The following is a 25,737-nucleotide window of genomic DNA, read 5'->3' on the forward strand; positions in this document are numbered from 1 at the left end:
TATATTTAGTATTGATATAGAAACATAAATGCTTGATTACACTCAAAATACAGTTCATTTTATTTTCACCAAAATACCTTGTCTTTGCATATAGCACCTTTAATAAATATAACCATCATTTCTGTACAATGTGCAATGTATAAAAATATATAATCAGCACTCACTCCTTCAGTAATAATAATAATAATAAGTATACACACATTATTATTAGTATTGGAACTAACCTTTACTGCACGTCCTTTGGGTCACAGCAACATTTAGTTTAGTTTACCAGAATATTTAAAATACCTAAAAGGACAGTCAGTGATGCCAAACATGATATATTTTTTTTTCAGGGTTCTTGGTTAAAGGGGACATTTGGTCCCTGTGACTTAAATGAACACTGTCACATCTAACACCTTAGCCAATATGGTGTAAGCAAGTGCTGCAATGTGAACATCTGTGCTGACGTGAATGTCCTGGCATAGATTTCTAAGGTGTTTCTTGGTGAACTCTACATGGACTAAATTCAATGGAGGACTGAGAACATTGCATCCTCCCTGCATACGCTTTTTGGGACCTCAGACGTCTCACCTTCAGATGGAATAGCAGACTAAGGAGTGGGGATTTGGGTGTTGATATGTAGGCAGAATGATAGCTACAGGGGTTTATAGGCGATGAGGAACATTCTGAAAATCCTGTTATTAGTAGAGTATGTTAAGCCGTTTTACTTCCACATTTATATTTTCAATATTTTATTGGCTATATTACAAAAGGTCTTGTAGAGGAGCTATACATTATTTTGCTGATGGCATTGATCTGCAAGAGGATGAGCATACCCATGATACAAGATAAATTCCAAATGGCTTAAAAGAATTAGAACAGTGGGTATAGTAAATCCGAAGTAATGCACTCATCGCATATTAAGCCAAAGGCAGAATTTTAGGTATGCTAGCTACAACCTCAAGTGCGGAATGATACTATGTAGTCATTGTTTTGGTGACTTAACTGCCTGTGGAACAAAATATATATGTTGTACAAAAAAGTGTTGGTGTATGGTGCCATTTCACAACAACGGCTGCTATGTACAAAGATCACAATGCTGGTTAAGTTGCAATTAATACTGAAGTCATGAAACTATCCCTTTAAGACCTAAAATTTGTAAAAACAGGCAACCTACATATACAAATGTAAGTGTTTTCAGTTAAAAGGGTTACTAGCATTCCATCCTTTGGGCACAGATGAATTACCCCAAACCTGCAAATACAATTTACCCATCTTTTTGACTGTAGTCGGTTACTGTGCCTGATATTTTCACAGTACTTCAGATCAAGAGAACAAAAAAATATCACAGCAAATTCATTTTATGAAAGGAAACATTGTAGTAAACACTCATACCCTGTAATCAATAAGGGTATTTACAAAGGGCTGGTATCTTTAGGCCTTTAGATATGCTTAATATTCCTCATATGTGAATTTTATGTGAAAATGATGACTCAATGCTGTAAAACAGCAACAGAAGTTTGTTTATAACCCCATATGTAGCCAGGTTCTATATCTAAAAATTGTAATCTATCAATGGCTTTATGGCACGTTATCCCTACGGGAAACAATAGAATTCATGAATAGCATGGCAATGATTGACTTCACACCAATACCAATTCTTTCTGCACAATTTCTGATTTACAATATCCACCTCTTGAATTGCTCATGAAATAATGCTGACTCCTATTGTGGAACATTCCTTATTATAGGGACATATTCACACCTTGAAGGGCCAGCTGGAGATCTTACTCTCTGGTTCCTTATAGGCTGCTCTCCATACAGGCTATTCCTTAATCCCTTCATAAGGTTGAAGAATAGGTGGAAACTTGGCAGAAAGTAGATGTGGCCAAATGCAGATACCCCATCCATTGATTAAACACTCACGCTCAGGCCACATAATCAGCTCTGGTTTCTGAAGCTTATGTCCATACCTTGGAGTTCTCCAGAGTTCCAATTTATGAGCATAATTCTATTCCACAGCCAAATTACCTTTCTTTTCTCTTGTCATGTTTATAGCTGCAAAGTTCTCCTTACCTTGAAATATTGGGCTTCACTTAAATGTTTGCCTGCTAAACCTGGTGTCAAACTAATTGATGGAACTAGTGGTCAGTCCAGTTGAACTGAATCTTGATTTACTTCACACTGCACAGAAAGTGGCTATAACCTATTCAGAAGGCAATAACCTATTCAGAGGCTTCTTATCAGACCTTCTTTAGCATCTTTTTATGCATTTTACGTGGTAGTTACTTTACAGTGTGCAAACTTTTCAAACTCTAAAAGCATGGAGATACATTTAACTAAAGGATGACTAACATTTTAATTGTATGTGTCACATTTCACCACAAAGTGCAGGTTGTGGCAGTCAACGTGCAATTTTCAAACCGATGTAAAGCTTGCTTCAAATGAAAAAGATAAAATTCAAACAGGCCTACGATATGAATCCTCATCAACGGGCACAAAACAGTCACAAAGCTTCAAGTGTAAAGGTTTTACTCTAAAATGGGCAAAACAAGAATTAGGCCTGGAATGAATTCTCTAGGAATGTCTGCATACCTATTTACACGTTGTTAAAAATATTCAGTTTTCCAATATTAAAAAGAAAAGATGAGCCATGAAGCATGGTAAAATTGGTCCAATCCAAACACTGTTTATATTATAAAATGAGGTTGTTAATAGAATTCATGTCATTATGAAAAATGTTCTTGGAAGACCATCACAGATGAGTTTGATGTAGTTGCAATTGCTGTAACATTAATTCGTTTTTTTTTAATATTTCTTGAGAACACGGTGTTAAATCAGTTTTTCCGCCTATGGAGAACTTAGTTTCCGTGGAGTGCACAGGACAGTATCTAAAAGAGGAACAAAGAAAAAAAAATATCAGAAATAAAATACAAAATTCTTTCCATAAATTAAAAAAATATATATTCCTACCATCTTTTATGGTAAATAAAATCCTATTGATACAAGGATCTTTTTTTTGTATTTTTTTTTTTTATCTTAAAGTTCTTTCTGAGCTACCAATTATTACGAGGTCTATTTTTAAAATGTCAGTGTGTTGGACTCCGGCATGGTACTTCTATTATTATGAGAACTGCGTGTATAGCAATAAACTATAGAAATGAGAAGAAGTAATAACTTTAGCTTTATTACAGTTCTAAAGGTAGCTGAATAAACATACAGAGAATTCGTTATTGGCTTAATATTTGGACTAGGCGGTTGCCAAGTTAATATTTAATAAATAGAACTATAGATTCAAGAAAAGGAATGGTGCAAGTTACACAGTTATAAGTAACCAGCAAGTTCATATATAGTAACAAACAGTACATACCACTACATAGTGTTCCAAATATAACATGTTAAGATAATATAAGCATGTAAACAGATCCCCTATTGAACATGTGGCTTTTCAACCCTCAGCACTAGCAATGTGACCAGTAGATTATCAACTCTTTAAGGTGCACCTAAACTATGTTTGCATTAAACATACTTTATGAATTGAATAAGGGTTATTATAGAAACATAGTAGTTTAGGTTGAAAAAAAGATACAAGTCCCTGACTTACTTTCCCTTATAATCTGAGGTCAAATTATAAATAAAGTTTATAGATTATACATTTTAAATACAACTATAGAGGAAAAGTAGCAGATATTTGGAACACTATTTGGAAGAAGTAATGAAGAATTACCTTGGATTTTCTTAAATGTAAATACAAAAGGGCTGTACTAAACAAAACTGTGGTTTTAGAATGGGGTGTCCACCAAGCTCATATAGACGTGATGGTCACATATTTTTGGTTATATAGTGTATCTCTACATTGTGAGTCAAATATTGGTTCATCGTGGCAAACCCAGGACTCTGTATACTGTTCTATTTCTTATACCTGACATTTTTGATGCTCGGATTCTGCATTCTCCAATGACGATCTGTAAGTTGTTTCCATGAATCCAGCCTTCCTTTTTTCTGTTCAAATTCTTTACCAACCTATTACACCATTAAAAGCTGTGTTTCATTAAATGGTATTACCTAATTTACCTTGATGGAAATAAATACTATTATAATGACAGCAATATTTTAAATAATGTAGTTGTTTAAGAATGCTGTCTAATACAAAATACAAATTATTAGGTCACAATAATGAATGATAACAAGGGAAAAATCTGCACAATAACAATAAAACCTTTATGTTTTCATGCTGTTTTGTTATTTGCTAAGTATACTAAAAAAATGGAAATGACAATCTAGAATTCTTAGAGAAACCTCAGAAAAGAATTTGTTTACGGCTGTATGTATGGAGCAGTTCTGGAGTAAATGACTAAATCTGAAGGAACATTCCAGTGGTTTCTACGGCAATGGCTTCAAATTTGGCTCCTGGCTCAAAAATGCCCAGCAAAGAATGCAAAAGTTTTATTAGTGCTATTTAACTTCAGATCACAATATTTTAATAATTAGCAATTTGATTAAGCTGCACAAGCCAGAGATAAAATATAGCATTTTGTGAATAGTTCTTGGATTCTGAAGCAGAAAATGACCCTCACAAGCTTCCATGAAAAGGAAGACTGGACATTCAAACTGCTTCCTAATATCCTGAAAGGCAAATCCCATTCCTGATTTTTTGGGGCCAACTATAGCTCTCCGAATAGACCACTATGTGGTTTCTATCAATATACAGATTAAATAAAGTGAAAACTTACCACTGCCCCTCAGAGTCTTCCTGCAAAAGCTGAATAACATCTCCATTTCTGACCAGAATATCTTCTGAGCCTCTTTTCTTGCAGTCAGCAAGTGCTTTGTATTTACCTGGGGACTGCACAAAGGTGTGAAGAAATACAATCCGGTTAAAAAACAAAATTACATTTACGAGTACATAAAAATCCACTATTCAATATGTTAAAACACCAAAAGCAATAAGCATTGAACTAACCAGCTGAAGTGTATCCTCCTCTTCTGTATCGGAACAGGTACATGAACAGTGATTACTTGACCAACCCTCAAGTCCCTCACAGATTTCCAAAGATTGGGACATTCCTGACCAGTCTGTATACACTGGGATGAAAACAAAAACGTGGCTATTGAGATGCAGACAACAGTTTCATCAAAACACTCCTACCATGTAGGTCTTCAGGATCTTCTTAAACAAGTATACTTGTCAGTATGTCAGATTATATTTGAGGCCATAAAAATAATCAGTTCAATATTAAGAAATTGGTATACCCCGAGTAGCTCTTAATTTTCTACTATAGTGGCTAATTCTATAAGCTTTCAATCTGTAACAGATATAAGTGGGGTTTAAAAATGGATTCAGTCTTTCTGTAATTTTTAATGTTTGAAGGCATACTGATGTAACAGGGAGGGTAGAATTTCTGAATTGTATTGGTACCTGTAGATCCGCTTGGGATTTTATACTCACCTCTGGACGATTTGTGTTGAGGTGACAGATTTAAACTTTCTAGCATTAAAGGGCTGGTGTTTTCAGAATCATTTTCTTCTGAACTAACAGACGTTCTCTGGTACTTCCTAGGGAAAAAAAAAGTTTATGTTAGTGTTTAATAGTTTACTGCAAGTGCACATGACATATGGAGGATCCCATAGGCTTTTAAGACCTAAGAGGGCCCTTCTTTGGACTACGATGGTGGTAGATAAGTAGAACTTTCCGGCAGAAGTGATAGAGTTAATAGATTGAGTGGATTTAATCCTGGGTTATCATAGATGTAAATGAGCAACTGATGCACACACTTAATTGTAAACTGTAAGCTCCAAATACAGATAGGCTGGATATTTTATTACCACTTTAAAGGTTAGAAGAAACTAACGCCAACATAATCAATACGTATTCATTTCAAAATAACATTTTTTTTCTTTAAGTACACAAACGATCATCTACATGAAACATACCTAATTAAATGAAGCACAAAGACGTGAGCACAAAAACGTACCTTTCATTAACTTGTGGGGACAGAAGACTCTGGTCCGAGAATGGACTCTGTTTCAGTTTCTCAACTGCAATGAGGACATGGTAGCAGTTAATAGTTAATAGTTATCATGCACTAAATACAGCTTTTCCTGAGGTTAAATATTCACAATTAGAATGTCTAACCTTTGATGAGTTCTTGCTGCTTGGTCAATATTTTTCTGATTTCATTGAGCCAGGCGAGCTTCTGTTCTGCTGTCTGGGCCTTGAGCACATGATTAGAGGTTAATAGATTTTCAAACTGCTGAGTTTTAAATGGTTTTATTTGTATGATTTGTATTTGGATAAAGAGGAGGAGAAAATGGTGAAATAATGGAGAAATAATCATGCAGACTCAGGAAGTAAACCAGGACGTTAACCAGGTGACTGCACCGATGGTATATCCTAATACATACTCATTGCTTGTTTTATTCTGTTAACATTACCAAAAAGTCTTATTAAATCTACAGAAATGTAAAATATAGGATTTGGGTACATGTGCACAGTTTAGAGCGTTGTTAATTTAGGATGTGTAAACATAACTGTGGATCTTGATATAGGAAGTCTTAGTGTCTTTCAGCTGATGAATCTTGTTTATGGCTTAGCTTTTCCACATTGTATCAGACATGGAATCAACGTCATGGAGGTGAGATGCGCACCTGTACAACGTAAACCTCTTCTCTTCCGCTATACCAAATTTCAAACTTTCGGTTATCTCCCTTCACGTTTTCCGTAATTCCAACAGCATTCATCTTAGGAGAAACAAGAAAAGTGTTACATGCTGCAATACTTTGCTACAAAACTCACCTTCCCTTAAATATTCTTTCATTTTTTTAAATAAGCATTGCATGGTTGGACAGATAACATTGGTCCATGGTTTCTTAAAAACCAACCAAAGTTTTTAGGTTATTAATGATATACTGACAATGTGTTAGCAAATAAGTATATAGCCATTTGGTGGGACCTGATGAGTGAAGACACCTCTGATATATTATAAAATATTAGCCATATGCACTATGTATCATTACATATACAGTATATTAAATAGACAAAATAGGGGAGCACACAATCTAAAAAAGCATAAAAGTATACAGGATATTACACATTCAATATTTAAATGAATTCATCACATAATTGCTGCCTGATTCAGAGAAAACTCCCTTTCTTGACAAACATGTTTTGCCTGTTACTCATCCACCACAAGGAAATTTGTACATACTTTTAAAATGTGCTTGAAACTATATGAAGGAGTTTTATTATGTCCATCTCCAGGGTCTTCTCTTCTTTTACAAAATACAAGAGCTCTCTCATAGAGAAAGAGATGTCTTTGCATCGGCTTGAAACGAGTGAGTTCCTTCATTTTTGTGGGACCTTTTTTATGAGAGATCCACACGCTAAAGGAGCCTTGCATTAGTATTCGTCCTAAGTCATTAATGTCCCCCTATAAAAAGAAAAAGAAAACCAAGAAATAAATAAATACTGATAATAAACAAAACAGTTATAAATTGTAGAATATGATAATACCCCCTTTTGGAAGTGAAGTCAGACATTTGTGGCAGTGTATGGGTCAAGACAAGCCAAACCGATAAGGTACAGATCATATATATATATATATATATATATATATAAAATATGTTATAAAATATGTTACAACATGCAATATCTAAACTCTCATTTCCATCTCTAGAAAATAAATGGTCATATCTCTGGGTGTGCTCCTTGAGGTAGCCAGTGTTCTAAAGAGCTGAAGAACAAAAGCCACTCTCTGAAGTAGTGGCCATAGTTTTTCCATAATTAATAATTAATTATTAATTCATTCATAATTTTCTTTAACTTTGCAGTGATGAATATGTATGGGTAATACAGTGACAGCTGATGATGGGCAGATAGCCATGGGTCATGGACAAGACATTCAAAGTGTAGAAATAATACAGCTTTCCAATGTTGCGTACCAGGTTTCCATTTGTGAAGACGAGAAGACAAAATCTTAACGAAAAGCAAGGAATTTCTGTAGACCCATGCAAAGGTCTATTTTTAAAGGTTGTTATATCTGATGAATGTTTTTCATCATTTCTAACTGTAAAATACATAGACTCTGACAGAGATGGAAGAGCGTTATTAGAATGAAGCCATTCATATTTTTATGGTCAGGAAATTAAGACAAATTATGAAATACTTACGTTGTACCCAGTTATAGAAATCTGATGCATAGAATCATTCACTGATTTTAATAAATCTAACATAGAAACAAGGGCTTCTTGTAATTCTTCAATTCCATCGGAATTCATACTGTACTTCAGCAATTCCTGTAAATGAAACATTTTAATTTTAGAGGCTCAGCGCCAAATGAAATGCAAATATACTGGCATAAGGATGGGTGTACATAACTGTGTTATGAAATAATCACACATTCTGCATCGCTTCACTCTACAACATGTGTAAGTGATAAATGGATTTGTGCTTAAACAATTGAAAGCATAAATAAAATAAAGGAAATGTAATAAACATTTGAGAGCAAGAGCTACAGGGTTTAAGTTGATATGAGTTCAACCCTAGCTTGTGTTCCAGTTTCTTTTGGCATTCAAAGTCACATTTTGGGGAAAAAAGATTTTGCATTTGGTATTAGAAGTCACATGATTTCTCAAGTGCAGGTTGTATACGGAGGTGCTTTTTGTTGTCTGAAGTTCTAGGCTAATCCAGGTTCTAGGTTGAAATCACAGGCCTGCGCAGAAGAAATCTTCTTTCTGTTTACTGAGTATTCTGTAAGCACCCCAAATTCCACTGTTTGAGGATTACATACAGATCTATATGCTACAGCTATAAAATGTATCATTAATAAAGTATCTGTTCTATTTTGAAGCACTTCTGGACGGTGACATATTGTCTCCTTGAAAGAGATACCAAACTTAATGTTTAGCCAATAAAACCCACATCAAAAAAAGGCACAGGAACAGCCGGTGAAAGGTGCTCATCATTAATGTGGCATAATGCCTATGTACACTGAATAAGAGGCCTACAAGCCCAAGTATAAGTTAAGCAGTTATTCGCATGCAATAAAGTAGGTTTATGTAGATGATTTCTGTGTTTGGGTTATATACTATTTGTTTTATCACATACATCAGTTCAGTAAAGTGAAAGTAACCTCTAGACATGTTTTCAAGATGTCCAATTATAACACAGACAGTTTATAACGATTATATGACAAAATTACCTTTAACAGCAGCTGGTATTTAGTTAAGCGTTGAACTGGTTTAAGTAGATATGAGTCCAACCCTAGTTTGTGTTCCAGTTTCTTTTGGCATTCCTGCAATGGGTACAAAGGCTTCTGAAGTCACATATTATTACTTTGTTTGTCATGCTAGATAAACTTTAATTTCATTTTCGATTAGTTGAATTGATTTTATTGAATATAATATGAGTGTTTTTTCAGAGCAAATGCTCTGAAAAATACCCCTCGTCTTATAATCCGACCTCCAATAAAGGTCGAATAATAACACTAAGATCCAGATCCCCCGCAGCGCTGCAGGGGACCCGGATCCTCCTCTCTGACAGTCTACTGTCCTCCACTTCCGCCGGGGCTTCTATGATGGAGCACCAGCGTGACATGACCTTCCGGTGTTCCACCATGGAAGCCACGGCGGAAGTACCGGCCAGAAGCAGCGGAGGTTGTCTGCGTGCATTGCACAACGTTCGCCAGCTCTCAGGTCAGCCGGTGGGCATCTGTGTGATGCACACAGACAACCTCCACTACTGCCGGCACTTCCACTGGGGCTTCTATGATGGAGCACCGGCATCACAAGACCTAGTTAAATTTGACTGAACATTGGCTTTAGAATGAATGAATGTATGTATAATACAAATATTTCATACCTGAAAAAAAACACTGTCTGAAAACTGCCTCCAGAGGGAATCTGAACGTGGCTTATTTTGACAGTATTTTTCATACATCTGAAAATCCTCCCTCTGTAATTAAAGGCATAAAAAACACTATAGATTACATGGTACAACATTTTATACCAAACTCTATAAAATCCAGTAATGACTTGTGTATAAACTAGAAGCTTTTTTAAAATAATTTTCTTACCCTTTCAAGAAAACAGAACCCAACTTTCTCTGGAGCACCAATGCAGTTTTGAAGACTTTGTAGGAATATCCTGTAGGAAAACAAATAACATTCAGTTATATTAGTTTAACATCATGAATGTCTTCATATAACAAGACATAAAGAAAAATGGTAAAACTTAAAGAATGTGCTAATTTATATCACGCATATTGTAAAGTCTTACAGATTTGCGGATGTTCTCTTACTTATTGTGAAATTCGTATATCTCTGGCATGTTTCCAAAAAGAATGTTTTTGGTATTTCGCAGCGTCTGTGGCATGAAATGCGTCATTGTTGGGTTTTCCATTTCAGATCTGTATCCCTAAAAAGTCAAATGAAAATATTTAAGTCATGTACTGGCATCTGCTTAGGATAAATCCCACATGGCCACTGACACCTTGCACATCTAAATTCGCAGGTTATGGTTCTTTAAATGTTTTATTTAAGTTTTACTGATAACGTTTTATTTTAAAATCAATGTTTAATGTAAAATCATAACAATCTGACACGTAAAAGAGTTTTTTCAGACTTTTGGACAGGGTTTAGACTAAATTAACTTATTCTTAATGGACCTCATCACCCCTACCTAGAGGACTTAGAGGTGCAGGCTATTTTTTTCCATTGTGTTTCTACAAAGGATTTAAAGACATTTAACCACCTCAACCCAGTAGGCAGGTGTGAAGAGCAGCAGAAGGCATTGATGCCTCAAAAGTCTTTAATTAGCTTAATTAGTTAGTCAGTTTAGACATAAGACAGCCATATAGTGCGTAAAATTGTTTAGCAGGTGAACGTACCAATAAAACAGTGTAAAGTTCCTCTACATAAATCCGTTCTGTTTCTATTAATTCATGGATTACATGCCTGAAATAAAAAGGAACAAAAATCCACTCTTAAAAATGTGCACGTTTCCTTTACTTTGTCCATTTAGTACATTAACATTCATTCCTATTCATTCCAGTCGGCACAGCCCTGATGGTTTACTTCCGCTGAGTGCTGCATGTCTTTAAAAGGCGGAGTGCTGCGATATCATATCCTGGCGCTCAGCAGTTCCGCTGCATGGGAGGAGCAGCTGGTGGCGCTAAACATAAACTTTGCAGTGGCAACTAAGAACCAACCAATAGTGACATTTGTCTTTCATTTGTGGAAGAGTATTTTTAGGAAAGAATGCTTTGCATACCCTTTAAGAGTGTCCAGGCTGTCCTCACTTTCTGAAATAAACAATTGTAGAGAGTTTCGTTTTTCCTGGTAATCATGCATTACTTCGATCTGTAAAAAAAAAGAACATATTGCTCAAAAACATGCGAGCCAGCTTTACATTTACTATTAACAGTCAATGAGGTAGCTGTCTGACTGTATATGTTTTAGATTCTGCATTTGCAGCAGGTAGGAAACACATTGCATTATTCTTTTATACCCTGCTTCGCTTTAAATCATACAGATATTATATATATTACATTTATAGATAATTGTTTATTAAACATTTTTAAAAATGAGTCTAAACAGTTTTAAAAGGAAAGCTACCTTAAAGGCAAAGTCTCAATAGATGTCCAATTCTAAGAGTAAAATTTAAAAATGAAAAAAAAAAAAAAAAAAACTATTTGGGTATTAATCAGGGAAAGTAATGGTGAGAGGTTTAGTGGCCTACAGAGAACCAGTGCCAGCACTTGCAACACATTAATAGAGAAGAAACAATCTTCTGTATGTAGGTGGACATGTCAAAAAAATTTAAAAGAAGTATGTTTTAAGATTTCATTCTTATTATAGCTTACTTTGCGAGTTGTTTGCATTTTTCTTGTTGTTTTCTTTCCTGGCAATGTTATGTCAAAAGAGAACTTCAGAGTAGAATTGAAATCCATACCTTTATTACAAAATATGAGAAAAAAAATATTTTTACTTTTTACCAAAAGAGAAGATGTACTCATGAATACACACTCCAGTGAAAGACATCTCTCTGGGCGCTACATTCATCTACAAAGGTTCTATGCTAACTAGGTAGAACACTTGCAAAGGTTCTAGAGAATAGATTATGTCCATTAGATAGAAAGTTAGAAGTACACCTCCAAAATGAGTCAGAAAAAGTCTAATAACTTCAATATGATAGACTCGCATATGCTTTCAAGACTTCATAAAATGTAAGAAATTATGTAAACTACAGAAAAATTAAAAGAATAGACTTCCTGGGGTCTTTTAAGCAGATGTCTAGATTTTACTAAATCAATGTTTGTCTATTAACAGGTATTACTTTGAACTACGGTATCTTCTCAGGCACCAATACAGTGGTATCCATTGTTCTCTTAGTTATGATTAAAAAAAAGACTAGTAACTTTCTCTACTTTCATGTGTATTTCTGTGTGAATACTAACTTCCCATGAAATTGTGAGGATATATGCCCCCATTTACCATGTTTTGGAGAGAAAAGAGGTGATTTTGCCCTAGGAGGGTTTTCGGGGCGAGGAGCTACCAATTGGACCGGCCTTATTTGTTTGTCAGCCAATTTCTTGAGACACGCTTGCCTGTTATCAAACAGTCCTTGAACATTTTCAATCTTGAGGTTAACAACTTGAATCTGGTTCTGTTAACGGAATAAATAGCTCTTTGTTAGCAAACAGCACATGTCAAAAGAGAACAGGAATTAGGAATGTGTAGGAATAATTCAAATGTACCATTCCCACCATTTAGTTCTAAGTATTAAGTAACAAAAAACAAAATAACAAACATTTAACACAATTAAATAAAAATATAGATTGAAAAATCACATTGAATTACAAAAATAACTTGCTAATTTCAATTTACATGTAAACATGTGTCTACATATAGAAATAACCTTTTTCCAGATAGCATTTTAATATTAAACATTGTTAAAGTAAAAGTGAGATAAGAGCTATATCGACATCTCAATAATCTGTGTTACTGGTAGCTAAAAAATCAATCTACCTATAGAAATTAATCGTCCTTGTATAATTGACATTTAGAATTTTTTCTCAAGCTTATGAAAAAGGTTTCAATTGATTGATTTTGTCCATTTATGCGTGTGTTTCTATTACGGGAAATTCGCTAACATGTTGAAAAAATACAGGCTTCTAAATATAAATCCATTCTGGTAGATGCCTGAAATGTTTTTGGATGTATGCCCTAGGAAATTGGGTCACAAATCAACACATATCTCAAGAGTTTTCATTAAAAATGAACAGCTGCAGTTCTTTGCTGGTCCAGCGGCATGGATCTGCCAAAAATGGTTTAAATTATAAATGACAATTTGTAATGTCAGTGTATACATCACTTCATTGCACCTGTCATATGCTGGTTTGGCATCACTCCACATATTTTTAGTTCTTGGCATTGTCCAAGAAATCTGTACACAAAATACTAATTTTAGGCTTGTCCTTCAACATCATCAAAGCCATAAATGAAACATAGAAATCAATGGCAGATACAAAACCTGCCTAATCTGTTCATTTGTTAATGAACTTGATACATTGCTTTATTTACTAAAATGTTTTAAGGCGAAACAATATAGGGAAAGGTACTTCTTTCTGTGTTATTTTAGATTAATATCTGCAAGAGAGAACAGAATTGTGCCTCAAGAGACACAGATGTCTCCTGATCTACTTGCTTATAATCACAAAGACTTAATAGCCAGATATCTTGCTTTTTCCTATATGCAGTGATGAAACAAATTGCAAGGGAGCCATGCGGTACACATCTGCAGCATTGGAGAAGTGGCTTTTAAAGCTCTTGCGTGTGAGTCTGTCACAGCTGTAGAAAGAGAGGGTTTCATCCTTAATCACTTCCAATTCATAAGAACAGAAAATGCCTCTGGACTATTTGGAAAGGGGGATATGATTGCTGGCCCAGGTCAAAAGTTCAATTGGTTTAATGGATGCAACAAGGGGTTACAAAGTGAGGAAAGGGTGACTCCTACCACTTTCCTGCCTGAAGCTTAAGCACATGCACTTCCCACCCTCCCTGTTGCTATTTCAATATGACTGGTTCATGTTTTAGTGTTTTTTTGATGTTCTGTGTATTTATGTTACAGCGGTGGAAGATTCCCCCACCTTGGTCAGCGGAGAAGTGGTGGTACCTGGATTTAGCACCCCTACGGGCTTGGGAAGACGGGCCCACTAGGTGACTGATGGCACCCGCTAGCCCAGAACTCTTGGTGTTAATGGTTTTAGAACCGCCTGTTGGGTTTAGGCCTAGCAGCTGGTGGGTTGTTATTGGTTAGTGTGTCATGTTATTATGATATGTTGCACTGGCATGGGCAGTTAATAAAACTGTGGCCAATAGTACCCACATTGATGGCTCCTGTCATTATTTATTGTGGGTGGGATTTGAGGACTCTGGGCGTAACGGTCATGTAAATTCTTAACATAACCCTTCTTGAATAATACACTTTAATAAATTATTTATGTATGCATTTCTAACAGTGTAGTCACTGCCATTGTCACTTGTTTCCAATATAATATTAACATAATTTGCTTCGTATTTGCATGAAATTATCCATGAAGTTCATTACTATTCTTTCAAGTCAAGGGTTATCTCAACTGCCTAGATTGACTCCAGTCACAAGCATGCGACTTTGAAGTTTACGAGTTTCAGGTGAAATTTGCAAAATTACATCCAGTGCTACATTAAAACAAGATAAAAATATTAGTTAATAATAAATAAAAATACAAAACAGGGGTCCTCAGGAACCATATTAACCCATTGGTGACAGGGCTGTTTTTGAAATGTTGTATTCTTTGTGAAAATGGCTATTTTAAAATTTCTGCAGTGTTTGTATTTAGCAGTAATTTTCTTCTCATTAACTCTACAAATACAATATATATATATATTTTTCCAGTACAAGAAGGGCTTTCTTTAGACACTGTAGAGTTATTTGGATCATATCATATTTTGTATTACAAAAAAATAATAAAATATGGTTAAAAAAAGGCTTTTTCTAACGTTTACTCATCTACAAAATGTGACATTATAACAGTGATATCTGTAATGAATACCTGCATCACCACCGCATGTACATATTTTTCAAAAGTAGACAACCCAGGGTATTCAACTTGGGGTATTTTGATACTTTTCATGCAACCATTTTACCACCAATCTTTGTTTGCAGAGGTAAATTTCTTTTGTTGATTTTTTTTCACACAGATTGCAATCCCGCTATAAATTTACTGATAATTTAAATGGTTACTAAAAACAAAAGCCCAATATGTTTTCAGTAACATCCCCTGAGTACAGTGCATAGGTTTGTTGGATTGTTAGAGGGCTTTAAGGCCACATTTGAGACATGTGCATTTATGTTTTTCAACTAGGAATTTTGACATCTGTTCATCCTGCACCAACGTCCTATTTGGGAAATGTTTTACCCCATAAAACCATATATTTTTGAAAACTAAACACCCCAGGGTATTTCAGCTAGTAATATTTTAACACTTTCCCATGCACTAATTCTACCACCAGCCTTTGTCGATGTTTGTGGTAGTGTTTTTCACACACATTTTACTTCAGGTACTCCTGAAGAAACCAGAATGGCGAAACACGTGTCGGGTTCTTCTAGTCTGGGCATCATCATTTATTTTATTTATGAATGAAGAATGGTACTTTAGATTGAATATTCATTGTTATTAATTGAAACATCAATTGTTTTAAACCCCCTGCACTTTAGGCAGATAGAAATACTATCTTAACAGACAGAGGAAGGCACAAATGTATACAACTTTCAATTAGAAGTTTTATCAATGAGCTCCTACTCTAATATTAGAAACAATTGGAGCTAGGTTATTGTCATTGGTTAGTGTTACAGTTCTAACAGATCAGTAGATACACTAGTAAACCAGGCTGCAACATACTTTATAGAGGATAAGGATCTTTAGGATTTAATTTTGCAGTACATTCATTTATTTTTAATGGCATAAATGAAAGCTATATTTTACATTTATTATCTCTTGTGTAATTTATCTGTTCATTATTATCTAGGGTTACCCTTTTGGGATAATTTAGGGTAATACATCTGGGATTTCTTCCTTAGTTTTATAGTGAAACAGGGTTTACATGCACGCAATGACCAAGACTTAGATTACACGGGAGTGACGGGACATAATATCATGTCAATGTTTAATATGAACAGTGTGTGACATCATGAATAATGTAGAGTAATCTTCAATAAACTGTTTTGTTTAATTCAAGATACCTTTAGCTCATCTGTTAAAATAGGTTCATATTCATGCAGCAAGGTTTGAGGATTGTAATCTAAGTAGGAGCTGGAGTTGTCTAGGAACTTCTCAACATCATAGAGAGCTTTCTGGGCCCCCTCCTTTGACTGACACTTGTCCATTTGTTGATTAGCTAGAAAATATGCACCTTTATCACAGCATTCAAGGGCCTGAAAAGAAAAAAAAGAACAGAACATAGGGAGCTAAGCCTGTAAGTATAACATTTTGTATGCATTATACATTATTAGCTGTTACCATTTGAGCAGATCACCCTGCTTCAAATATCAACAAACATGAAAGCAATGCTATTTTGGTTTTATATGTTTGTGTATGAACTTGTTATAACATTGTCTCCATTATATAATCTACCAGTTAGATTTCACCACAAGGATTTTCTCTGCACACTGATCATGCAGCATGAGGCCAGTAGCAAGACGTGAATAGCCATTAAAGACTAGGAAAGGTGTACATATAATGACATCATCATGCTTGCCACTTACCTACAATGCCCTCTGAAAGGGGCTCAGGGTAAGTCATATTCGTAAAGATACATTTTAGCCCTACATAGTTGTGTTATTGGCTCACCTATCATGCCTGTGGTGTTTACCATAAAGAACAGCCCTACATTAAGAATGGCTGCAATGGCTGTATGACAGTGACTGGAATGATTATTAAATATATGTAGCCAGTTATAGTTGTAGGGCAATAGACATTGCAGTATAGCGTACTAGCGAGGCTTCAATAAAAGTGGATCAGTGCACAGTAGGATAGCAGTTGGGTAATCTGGGGGTGGGAATTTAGAACAGGCCAGTAAGCAGCATTGAAGGGGCATCAGTTTTCACAGGAGACCATTATAGTGCATAAAATCAGACAGTTCATTGTTACTGGATTGGAACATGTTTAACCAAAAATTACATTTTTATTATCAGGAACAAAAAATAATGTTTTTTCGTGTACTTTACAAATAAACTTTAATGATTAGTAGGTGCTTTCAAAGTCTACATTTCATTGTTATTTGGAAGGTTTATGGTGGGCTGTATGCATACCTGCTGCAATTGCATGAGGAGATCAAGGGTTGTAGAAAGTCGAACTTGCTTCTTTTTTATCGACTCCAACAAGGTGTCCGACATGTACCTTAATTCATTGCATTGCTGGCATATTAGATTCAGTGCATAATGATGATTTGCAGCAAGCTGGTGTCCATGTAAAATTACAATTTGACATCTTGCTATTAAATCCTGTTGGAGAAACACAACCAATAATTGTTGAGAAACACATATACATGTTTGCACTCATCTGCACAGTCATTTCTTTCTTAGTGTTATGGAAGGCTGTGTGTTGTGTTAGTATATGATTTCAGTCAATTTAATACACTCGTTTAACCTATGTGATAATATATAAAGTACATATTTTACATACTTCCTACTAATCATGGCTTTGACCATTAAAAGCAAATGAAAACACATATCATCATTTTGAATTCAGAAGTTTAGGTCCAGATTCAGAGCTTATTGAAGATGTCACTAGTTTCTAATGTCTCAGCTTTTGTGTTCTTTTGAAGTATCCATAATGTAACAAAGTCACTCTTACCTGTGAGTTTTCTTCTAGAATATTCAAATCCAGTAATCTTTGTCTGACTTCTGAAACATTGTCTCCTGTATCTGGAACGTTCACTTGTTGTGCCACCAAATAATCATTTGTGTTTTTCAGCTGCAAAAGAAAAAACATATCTCCTGTTGAATTGTCTAATAGTCTAAATGTAAAGCCTGAGGATCCTAAAATCAATGATGTTCAAGTTCTAAAGTGGGACAAGTAAGTTTAATCTTTCAGTTTTAACTGAACAGTAACAAGTGGACTTCTGCACATGGATCAAAAACGACCCAGACAAATTTTTTTGTTTCGAACAAAAAGTTTAGTTTCCTGCCCTTTGATTCAGATGAAACTCGGAGGGCAACACACTCAGTTCACTGAGTGTCCTGAATTGATCCATTTATGTTATTTCTTTATGTTTACTGTTTATTTTGTATGTATTCTTAGAACTTTCATGGGGTGGTATGATTTAGCAAGGTTCAGGAATGTCATTTGTCGGTCAATTTGCATGCCCTGCCTGACACCCGCACAATTTAAAGTTGCATTCACTTACATCCACTTAAATTCCTATATATATACACATTGTTTTCTGAGTATTAGCATACTTGACATGCAACTGAAGTCAAGTCTGGTTAATTAACCCTTAATATTAGACTTGTGCATTCGTAATTGGGCGAACATGAAAACGAACACGAAGGGTGCGTTCTTGTTGTTCAGCCCGAATACCGAAGAAACGAACATGGCGACGGCAAAAGAATCTTCGTGTTCGTCTTTGTTTATTAATCTCCCTCTCACATAAAGTTGACATAAGAAGCAGAAACACAGTTTTACTTTTCAGAAGAAAAATTTAAGATTAGACGTGAAATATCTCATGTTATTAAATAATGAAATGGCTTTGTTTAATGATAACTCTAGTGTTAATTCATAAGCATAAACTGTAACATGGCTGCTCTCCATTAATATGCTTTTAATATAACATGCTTTTTAGTGTACCTCTTGGAAATGTTGTTCAAACTTCAGAAGTTCTAAATATTGCTCCATTTTAAGCTGGTGTTTCTCCCAAAACCCATCAAACGCATTTTCCATTTCATGTAACTGGGCAAGCAACCTTAAATAAAGGCAAATTAAACAGATAAGATTATAAGTAACCAAAGGTATTTAGCCCTTCTGTGTTTCTTTCAAAATGTTGTCCAAAATAATGTCTATTAAGAAAACATAAAATAGGTGACATAGTAAAGGCTTACAGTGTCTAGAGTGCTTTAAGGGGGATTATATAGTTTGCAGAATAAGTTTGTCAACACATCTGTAAGTTGGTCTATAACACTTTGTGAAACTGGTCTGTTGACCACTAGAGGTCTTCAAGACTGGTAAAGGTATCCAGCAAGTCCATAAGAAGACTTGTACACAGACAAGATTGATCAAAAAGTGCATTATTCTCAACTAGAATATTAGGTGTTGTATTAGATTTAAGTTATTGTTTAAAGGTTGTTTTTAAATTATAAATATCATAGGATAAGACGATTCTCTTTGAAACAAAACCTTTAGGTAACAATCCTGAGGAACAAAACATGAAAGCCACTGTTCTTATAGAAAATGAAAACATGTAGCGAATTAAAAGTACAGTTGTTTGTCAGGTTAAAGAGTCAACTTCACTGACAATTTTGACACTACCTCCGTGCACTTGCATGCTTCAACCCAAATATGTATTGCAGTTCTAGGTGATGCTCGTAAACAAAGGTAGCCATAGGTTCCTTCCTTCGCGCACATTACATTTGTAAGTTTTAGCCCCTTATTCTACCCTGTATATGGTAGGATGGGAGGATAAAATAACAGACCAGGGAAAACTCACTTCTGTAACAAATGAGATATAGCTGTTTGCTTGCATTTTGTTCATCAATGACCTCATTTTATGTCTCCCTGACAATATTTGCCTTTGTTTTATCATTCTGTTAAATGGTAAGTTATAATTTACCTGTTGACAGTTTCCCAGTCTCCATTCTTTTCACACTCCTTTTCATCAATAAAGCTGGTGTTTGGACTTTCAAAACTGTTCAGAAGCAGTCTACCTTCCTTCATCACAGCTGTAATACCATCCTATTGACATGGGAAGAGAAGAACTCTGTTACACGTATAATCTTTCTGTAGCAATTAAAATATAGAAACATTTCATGGTGATAAACAGTGGTACATAAGACCTGTGCCAAGAGTAATTTGCCAAAAACAAAATAACTACTATATGTACAAGATCCTTACAAGAGGTGGAGTTGTAATGCATCTGGTGCCACTAAGTTCCAGATGTTTAAGTGAATAAGCACTAAGAAACACAATTCACATACAGATCAGTTAAAGTATGGTATGAAATATAAATGTAACATTATTAAAGTCTCAGAAGCATATACATTACAAAAAAAATATTAGTAATAATAAATAAACATTTTAAAGAAAATCCTACCCCTCATGTATAAATTCCCCATGTGTGCAGATAGGGGTACATCCAAGCACCTTTTGGCTTCCAAGACGATGAAGAGTGAAAATCACTGTCAACCCCTTTGGCACTCAAAGAGTGCAGTCTTGGCCCATCTAGTAATGATCCACAAAGTCATCAAAGTCTTCCCCTTTGCCCCAGAGAAAAAAATAAAATAAAAGTCCAATCCCAGTGGATTGTAAAATTACGACTGGTTGCTCAGGGATATGTATATACTCCACCAGTGGTCCTATGTGGCTGGAGTGGTCAGGCCCCATTGAATTCTATGTTCCCCTTAAAATATAATAAGCCTATTCAAGACAATAGAGGATGTAATGCATCATTCAACACAACCGCATGTTCTAATTACGCTTACCTTCAGTTGGCAGTATTTTTCAATGCGATTTGCCAGCATACGCTCAATTGAATACACGTCACTAGGTAACTCTGTCTCAGCCAGTTCAGTGCCGAAAGCCTGTAGCCTCTGGGCAATTTCTTTTACTGTCAGTGCAAAACCCTCAATAGCCTGGTCCATAATATAAAAAAAAATGAAAAATGTTAGACATTTATTAAACAGAAGCTCCAAATAAACGATTGTAGTTTTGTCAAATCAAATGATACATAAAATAACAGGTCGCCTACCTTACATTTTGTTTGCAGACTACTTATAACCCAATGAGCAACATAAGCTGAAAAAAATGTCTGTAATATGACAATCCCTCTCCAAATTTTTTATACAGGAGTTCTGTCACTATATTTATCTATACTAGACTGGCATGCTAGTCAATTATCAGTATTCGGCTAGCATAGATGTAATTGCCTACTGCTACTCTCACGTAGAGGTAGCCGGGGAGGGAGGAACGAGGCAGAAACCTAAAGTCCAATAACTGAAGAAATCCTGCACTTATTGACACACAGTATAGGCAAAATGGACACCAGTGCAGGTCTTGATGGTTGCAAAGATGGTTAAAGTGGCCCTTTAACTCTAAGATAGTAAGAAAGGAAGTAAAACATAGTAACATACTGTTCGGAAGACAATCCAGTCACAGTGGCGATATTGCAATGTTCCTCCAAACTCTGGTGTAAGTTGCTTTTCATCGATATAATTTAGCAAGTCAGAAGCAGAGCTCAGCATAACAACCTGAGAGAGTGAGAAAAAAGCACAGGTTTTCAGACCCTGGATACAGAAAATGTCTGATGCGGAGAAATCTGTAAAGATTTTATTGCCATGCTAAGGACCCACTCGTGACAGTAAGTGGGCTCCCAATACGCCCCAGATTCCTCCATAGAAAGAACCAGCACCACTATTACCAACATCAAGTTCATGTTGTATTATAAAATGTTGCTCTTGTATATCTAAATTATGGCACTAGTAAGCAGTCAAGTGATGTTTTGGGTTCTTTGCCAAGAGGCGCGCTAATGCAGGTATGGCAGGTGGATAGTACCGAGGTGCGTCATAAGAGAGGTACTCAGCGGAGTTACATAACAGGATTTTATGTGATCCCTCTGCACTATTGTTGCAATTTGCACTATGTGTGTTAGTATGTGTGTTAGTTACATGATGGGGGCAAAGAAATCCTGAACCCTAGTAACCCTTGGCTTTCACTAGTCAAACATCACAAAGGAATAAGTGTTTATAGTAATGTTGTTTTCAAACAAATTAACTAATTTTCACTTCGATTAGGTGTCTGTGGTTTATGGTAAGACATTCTGGGCTAATGATTCATGAAGGATACTTGAAGGTGATATTTAGACATTAGCAGTGCATTCTCTACAAACATGACAGATAATAGTACCGGCAGTTTGAGTATGAAATCCTCCTGGCTGAACCGAAATCCAATGTCTGTGAAGGTGCGCTGGAAAAATCCTGTGGGCCGTAGAACCAGAACTAGATGCAAGTTCCCAGGAAATGAATGCTGTGATAAACAATAATACGTATGACACAAAATATTATATGATGTATATATATAAAATGTTGAATACTTTATGATTTTCAGAGACAGCTTATATAGGTATCCTGTGGGAGGTCCCTTTAAATTTCTGTGGTGTTCCCCAGTTGCTTGCCCCTCAGCTATTTGTCATGCTGACGCTGATTGGCCCATTTAAGCTCTCAGGAACAGCAAATAGGATTTCCTTAAAAAATACCAGCCATGGTTGTGGGCTGGTGAAGACGGAGCTACAAAAGAGCGGAGCCACAAGGGGGCTGAGCTACTCAATGTTACATGACCCAATGAGATTGAGCTTCAGGGTCCTCAGTACAGGTTTTGAGATTATTTTGAAGGCAGGCTCTTTTAATTGCTTGTCTGCCTATGGTTAAGTTAGTCTCTCCATTTTGTATTTGCACATATTAATTATAAGTACTAAAGAATAAATAAAACAAACACAAATATATTTATATATACCGTATTGGCCCGAATATAGGCCGCACTTTTTTCCCCCACTTTAAGTCTTTAAAGTGGGGGTGCGGCCTATATTCGGGGTCTAGCGCCCGACGCCCGGGACATGCAGTCCCGGGCGCCGGGCAGGCAGCGGGGTTAGGATACAGATCCCCCGCAGCGGTGCAGGGGACCTGTATCCTACTGTCTGATACGCTCAGACAGCCTCCCGTGCCAGCACTTCCCACGGGGGGGAGTACCGGCACGGGAGGTTGTCTAAGCGCATCGCACGGACGTTCACCGGCAGCGGCGATGCGCCGTTGCCGGTGAACGTGCGCACGATGCATTCTAACCCCCCCAACTTACCAGGGCAGACTCCCGGGTGTCTTGCAGGGCCGGCGGAAGACATCTACGCAATACGCGTATACGACTTCCGGTGCCGGCACTTCCGCTGAGTGCCGGTACCGGGAGTTGTATACACGATGTGCATAGATGTCCCCCTCCGGCCCCGTAAGACACCCGGGAGTCTGCTCTGGTAAGTCGGGGGGGGGGGACAGAGTGGCAGCATATCGCGGGGAGGACAGAGTGGCAGCGTATCTCGAGGGGGGGGGGGGACAGAGTGGCAGCGGATCTCGAGGGGGGGAGGACAGAGTGGCAGCATATCTCGGGGAGGGGGAGAGGACAGAGCGGCAGCATATCTCGGAGGGGGAGGACAGAGTGGCAGCGTATCTCGGGGGGAGAGGACAGAGTGGCAGGATGTTTTTTGGTGCTTTTTTTAAAGAAAAAAACTTTTTTTCTTTAAAAAAGCACCAAACTTTTAGGGTGCGGCCTATATACGGGGGCGGCCTATATCCGAGCCAATACGGTATATGCTCTTTCCAAATATGTGTTTTGTCAAGCAACACTGGTCAATTGTAATATTGATCATTTACAATAATATTTATCAGTAAACCAAGTTGTGCTCTTCTGTTTTCACATATTGGTGGTAGGTATATCACGTGCCATGCTTTGACTTTGCTGGAACATAAATGCCTTCAGGAAGAATAATATAGAACACAACACAATTGAATTGCAAGAGCCATTGTTAGTAATATTAGTACAATCTGAAGCACCCTAGGCAATGAAACTACATGTCCTTCTAACATAAATAATTGTTTAAGACTAAACAATGAAATGCAAATTGACAAATTAAACTACACTTACATAAGTCCATATTTTAGAGATAAGTCATAAGCTGTCAAGAAAGTCTCTTCTGGTGCCTCAGACGATGTTTTTTTTAATATACTCTTATTGTCAAGAATGCGGATAATATAAATATGTTTAACTCTAGAGTTTTACTGTAAAAAGGTCTACATGTCAAAGGTCTACATGGCATTACATTTCATTGAAATCCATGGGAGTGCTTTCGACTCATGCAAACAGAACGGTCTTGTTAGATCTCTCAGCACCAATGGCCGAGCTGGAGCTCACTGATGGTAGGTATATCACGTGCCAGGGAATGTGTTCAGCCAAACTGGGCAGAAGGCAAAGGGGCAAAGGATGGTTCTTCCAGGGCCCGGACCCCTGAAGAGGAGACCCAATGAGGTCTTCAAGGAGAGATGGTTGCCAGAAGCCACAACACCCCCCCCCAGAGAAGGCAAATCTCCAGGGACCCGACTACATTGGGGTGTTTTTATGTGGCAAAACACAAATCAGTGCAGTATATCAAATCACACGAACAAGCACAAAACATTTTTAAGTGAGGGGTTGAAAAGCAAAAAAGTTTGAGTCCAAGGTGCATTTTGTGCTCTTATCTGGCCTGGCTATGCTGTGAGAATGCACAACCAAATCACGTGCATAGCGTATTGAAGGACCAAAGGAGCTCCAAGTTTATCTCAGGCTTCATAAACCTGCTCGCACTTAAGGCCAGAGGACCAAGCTTTTCTTCTCTCTCAGTCTTAGCCAAAAGGCCTAACAAGAAGCGGATTATGCCTCCATAATATAGTACTCAGAAATCTACTAATATTTCACATGGAAGGATTGAGATCATAATCATATTTTATAAATAGAATGTCAGCAGATCTTGTAGCACTATTACAAAACAAATTAGAAAATTATCTGATATGTTCACATGAGAATGCTAAGTACTTCAGCCAACTCTTGGCCATGAGAATCCATGACTGCCTATCAAGAACTTTGCTGAAAGGCATAGTCACATTCTATTACTTGGTAGTCTTTAATAACTTTAAACTACAATGCACTCCCTCCTAGGCCATTTCGATTTCTGTATTTAAAGTCCTACATTTATAGCCATGGACCCTTCCATCGCCATTAATAAATTTCAGTCTTAAGAACATGAAATTTGACCTTCCTATGAAAAAAATAACATACGGTGAAGTTGGTAATCACCACTACAGACATTTTTTACTCTGCTCTTGTACGCTTTACAGTAAAAACAAACAGAATCCTTAAATTAACTACAATAAAAATTCAATAAAACTAGTTTTGTCCCAATACAGGTTTATATAAGATTTGATTGGGATGTGATAATCGTTTATATAAGAAAATAAGTATCTTGGTCTTGAAACAGAAGAGGATAACTTTATGCATAGTGCATTCATTATATAGCATTATATAGCACTGACCCACATTACCTGATCTGCACCACGGTAACAGAAATTATTCTGTTATTGCTGATAATTTTCCCCGTGTTGCTCACGTGCTTTTCAACAATCAAATACTATTTCCGGTATGGCTGGATTTAGTGGCAAGATTTAACTCAATACAGCTCTATGCATGTGGTTATTTCATTAATCAAAAGACAGAATTGATTTGAAAGTAGCCACTGTGATGTAGACAGGAGTGACCTTGAATACTTCAAACCCTTTGGTGAGATAGCAATGTGATTTAAGTACAGGACAGGGGAGCCGTGTTTCACAGACTCATCGGAGAAAACATGTACATTGATCCCCATATCTCACACCCACTCAAATAACTTGTACATATACTACGTATACTACGACACATTACTTACCCAGTAATTA

The 25,737-nt window shown here is 36.5% G+C and overlaps 1 protein-coding gene across 1 annotated transcript in view; it reads right to left on the reverse strand.

Moving 5' to 3' along the window:
* Nucleotides 1-2,296: 2,296 nt before the first annotated feature.
* The window catches only part of MCF2 (MCF.2 cell line derived transforming sequence), a 40,962-nt gene continuing 17,521 nt past the window's right edge, over nt 2,297-25,737 (reverse strand). Inside the window, exons 5-30 of the mRNA XM_053473736.1 lie at nt 22,136-22,255; nt 21,364-21,480; nt 20,716-20,865; nt 19,848-19,969; nt 18,869-18,983; nt 17,876-17,995; nt 17,332-17,523; nt 16,264-16,455; nt 12,474-12,645; nt 11,843-11,931; nt 11,251-11,339; nt 10,868-10,934; nt 10,280-10,395; nt 10,056-10,125; nt 9,842-9,934; nt 9,183-9,275; nt 8,152-8,277; nt 7,191-7,412; nt 6,631-6,723; nt 6,119-6,197; nt 5,958-6,021; nt 5,432-5,538; nt 4,946-5,067; nt 4,716-4,828; nt 3,905-4,005; nt 2,297-2,873 (exon numbers count right to left, since the gene is read on the reverse strand). Of these exons, the coding sequence (XP_053329711.1) occupies nt 2,833-2,873; nt 3,905-4,005; nt 4,716-4,828; nt 4,946-5,067; nt 5,432-5,538; nt 5,958-6,021; nt 6,119-6,197; nt 6,631-6,723; nt 7,191-7,412; nt 8,152-8,277; nt 9,183-9,275; nt 9,842-9,934; nt 10,056-10,125; nt 10,280-10,395; nt 10,868-10,934; nt 11,251-11,339; nt 11,843-11,931; nt 12,474-12,645; nt 16,264-16,455; nt 17,332-17,523; nt 17,876-17,995; nt 18,869-18,983; nt 19,848-19,969; nt 20,716-20,865; nt 21,364-21,480; nt 22,136-22,255 (2,985 nt within the window). The 3' untranslated portion in view covers nt 2,297-2,832. The remainder of the gene's footprint in view (nt 2,874-3,904; nt 4,006-4,715; nt 4,829-4,945; nt 5,068-5,431; nt 5,539-5,957; nt 6,022-6,118; nt 6,198-6,630; nt 6,724-7,190; nt 7,413-8,151; nt 8,278-9,182; nt 9,276-9,841; nt 9,935-10,055; nt 10,126-10,279; nt 10,396-10,867; nt 10,935-11,250; nt 11,340-11,842; nt 11,932-12,473; nt 12,646-16,263; nt 16,456-17,331; nt 17,524-17,875; nt 17,996-18,868; nt 18,984-19,847; nt 19,970-20,715; nt 20,866-21,363; nt 21,481-22,135; nt 22,256-25,737) is intronic.

Source organism: Spea bombifrons, chromosome 8, assembly GCF_027358695.1.
Source record: "Spea bombifrons isolate aSpeBom1 chromosome 8, aSpeBom1.2.pri, whole genome shotgun sequence".
Lineage (NCBI taxonomy): Eukaryota > Metazoa > Chordata > Amphibia > Anura > Pelobatidae > Spea > Spea bombifrons.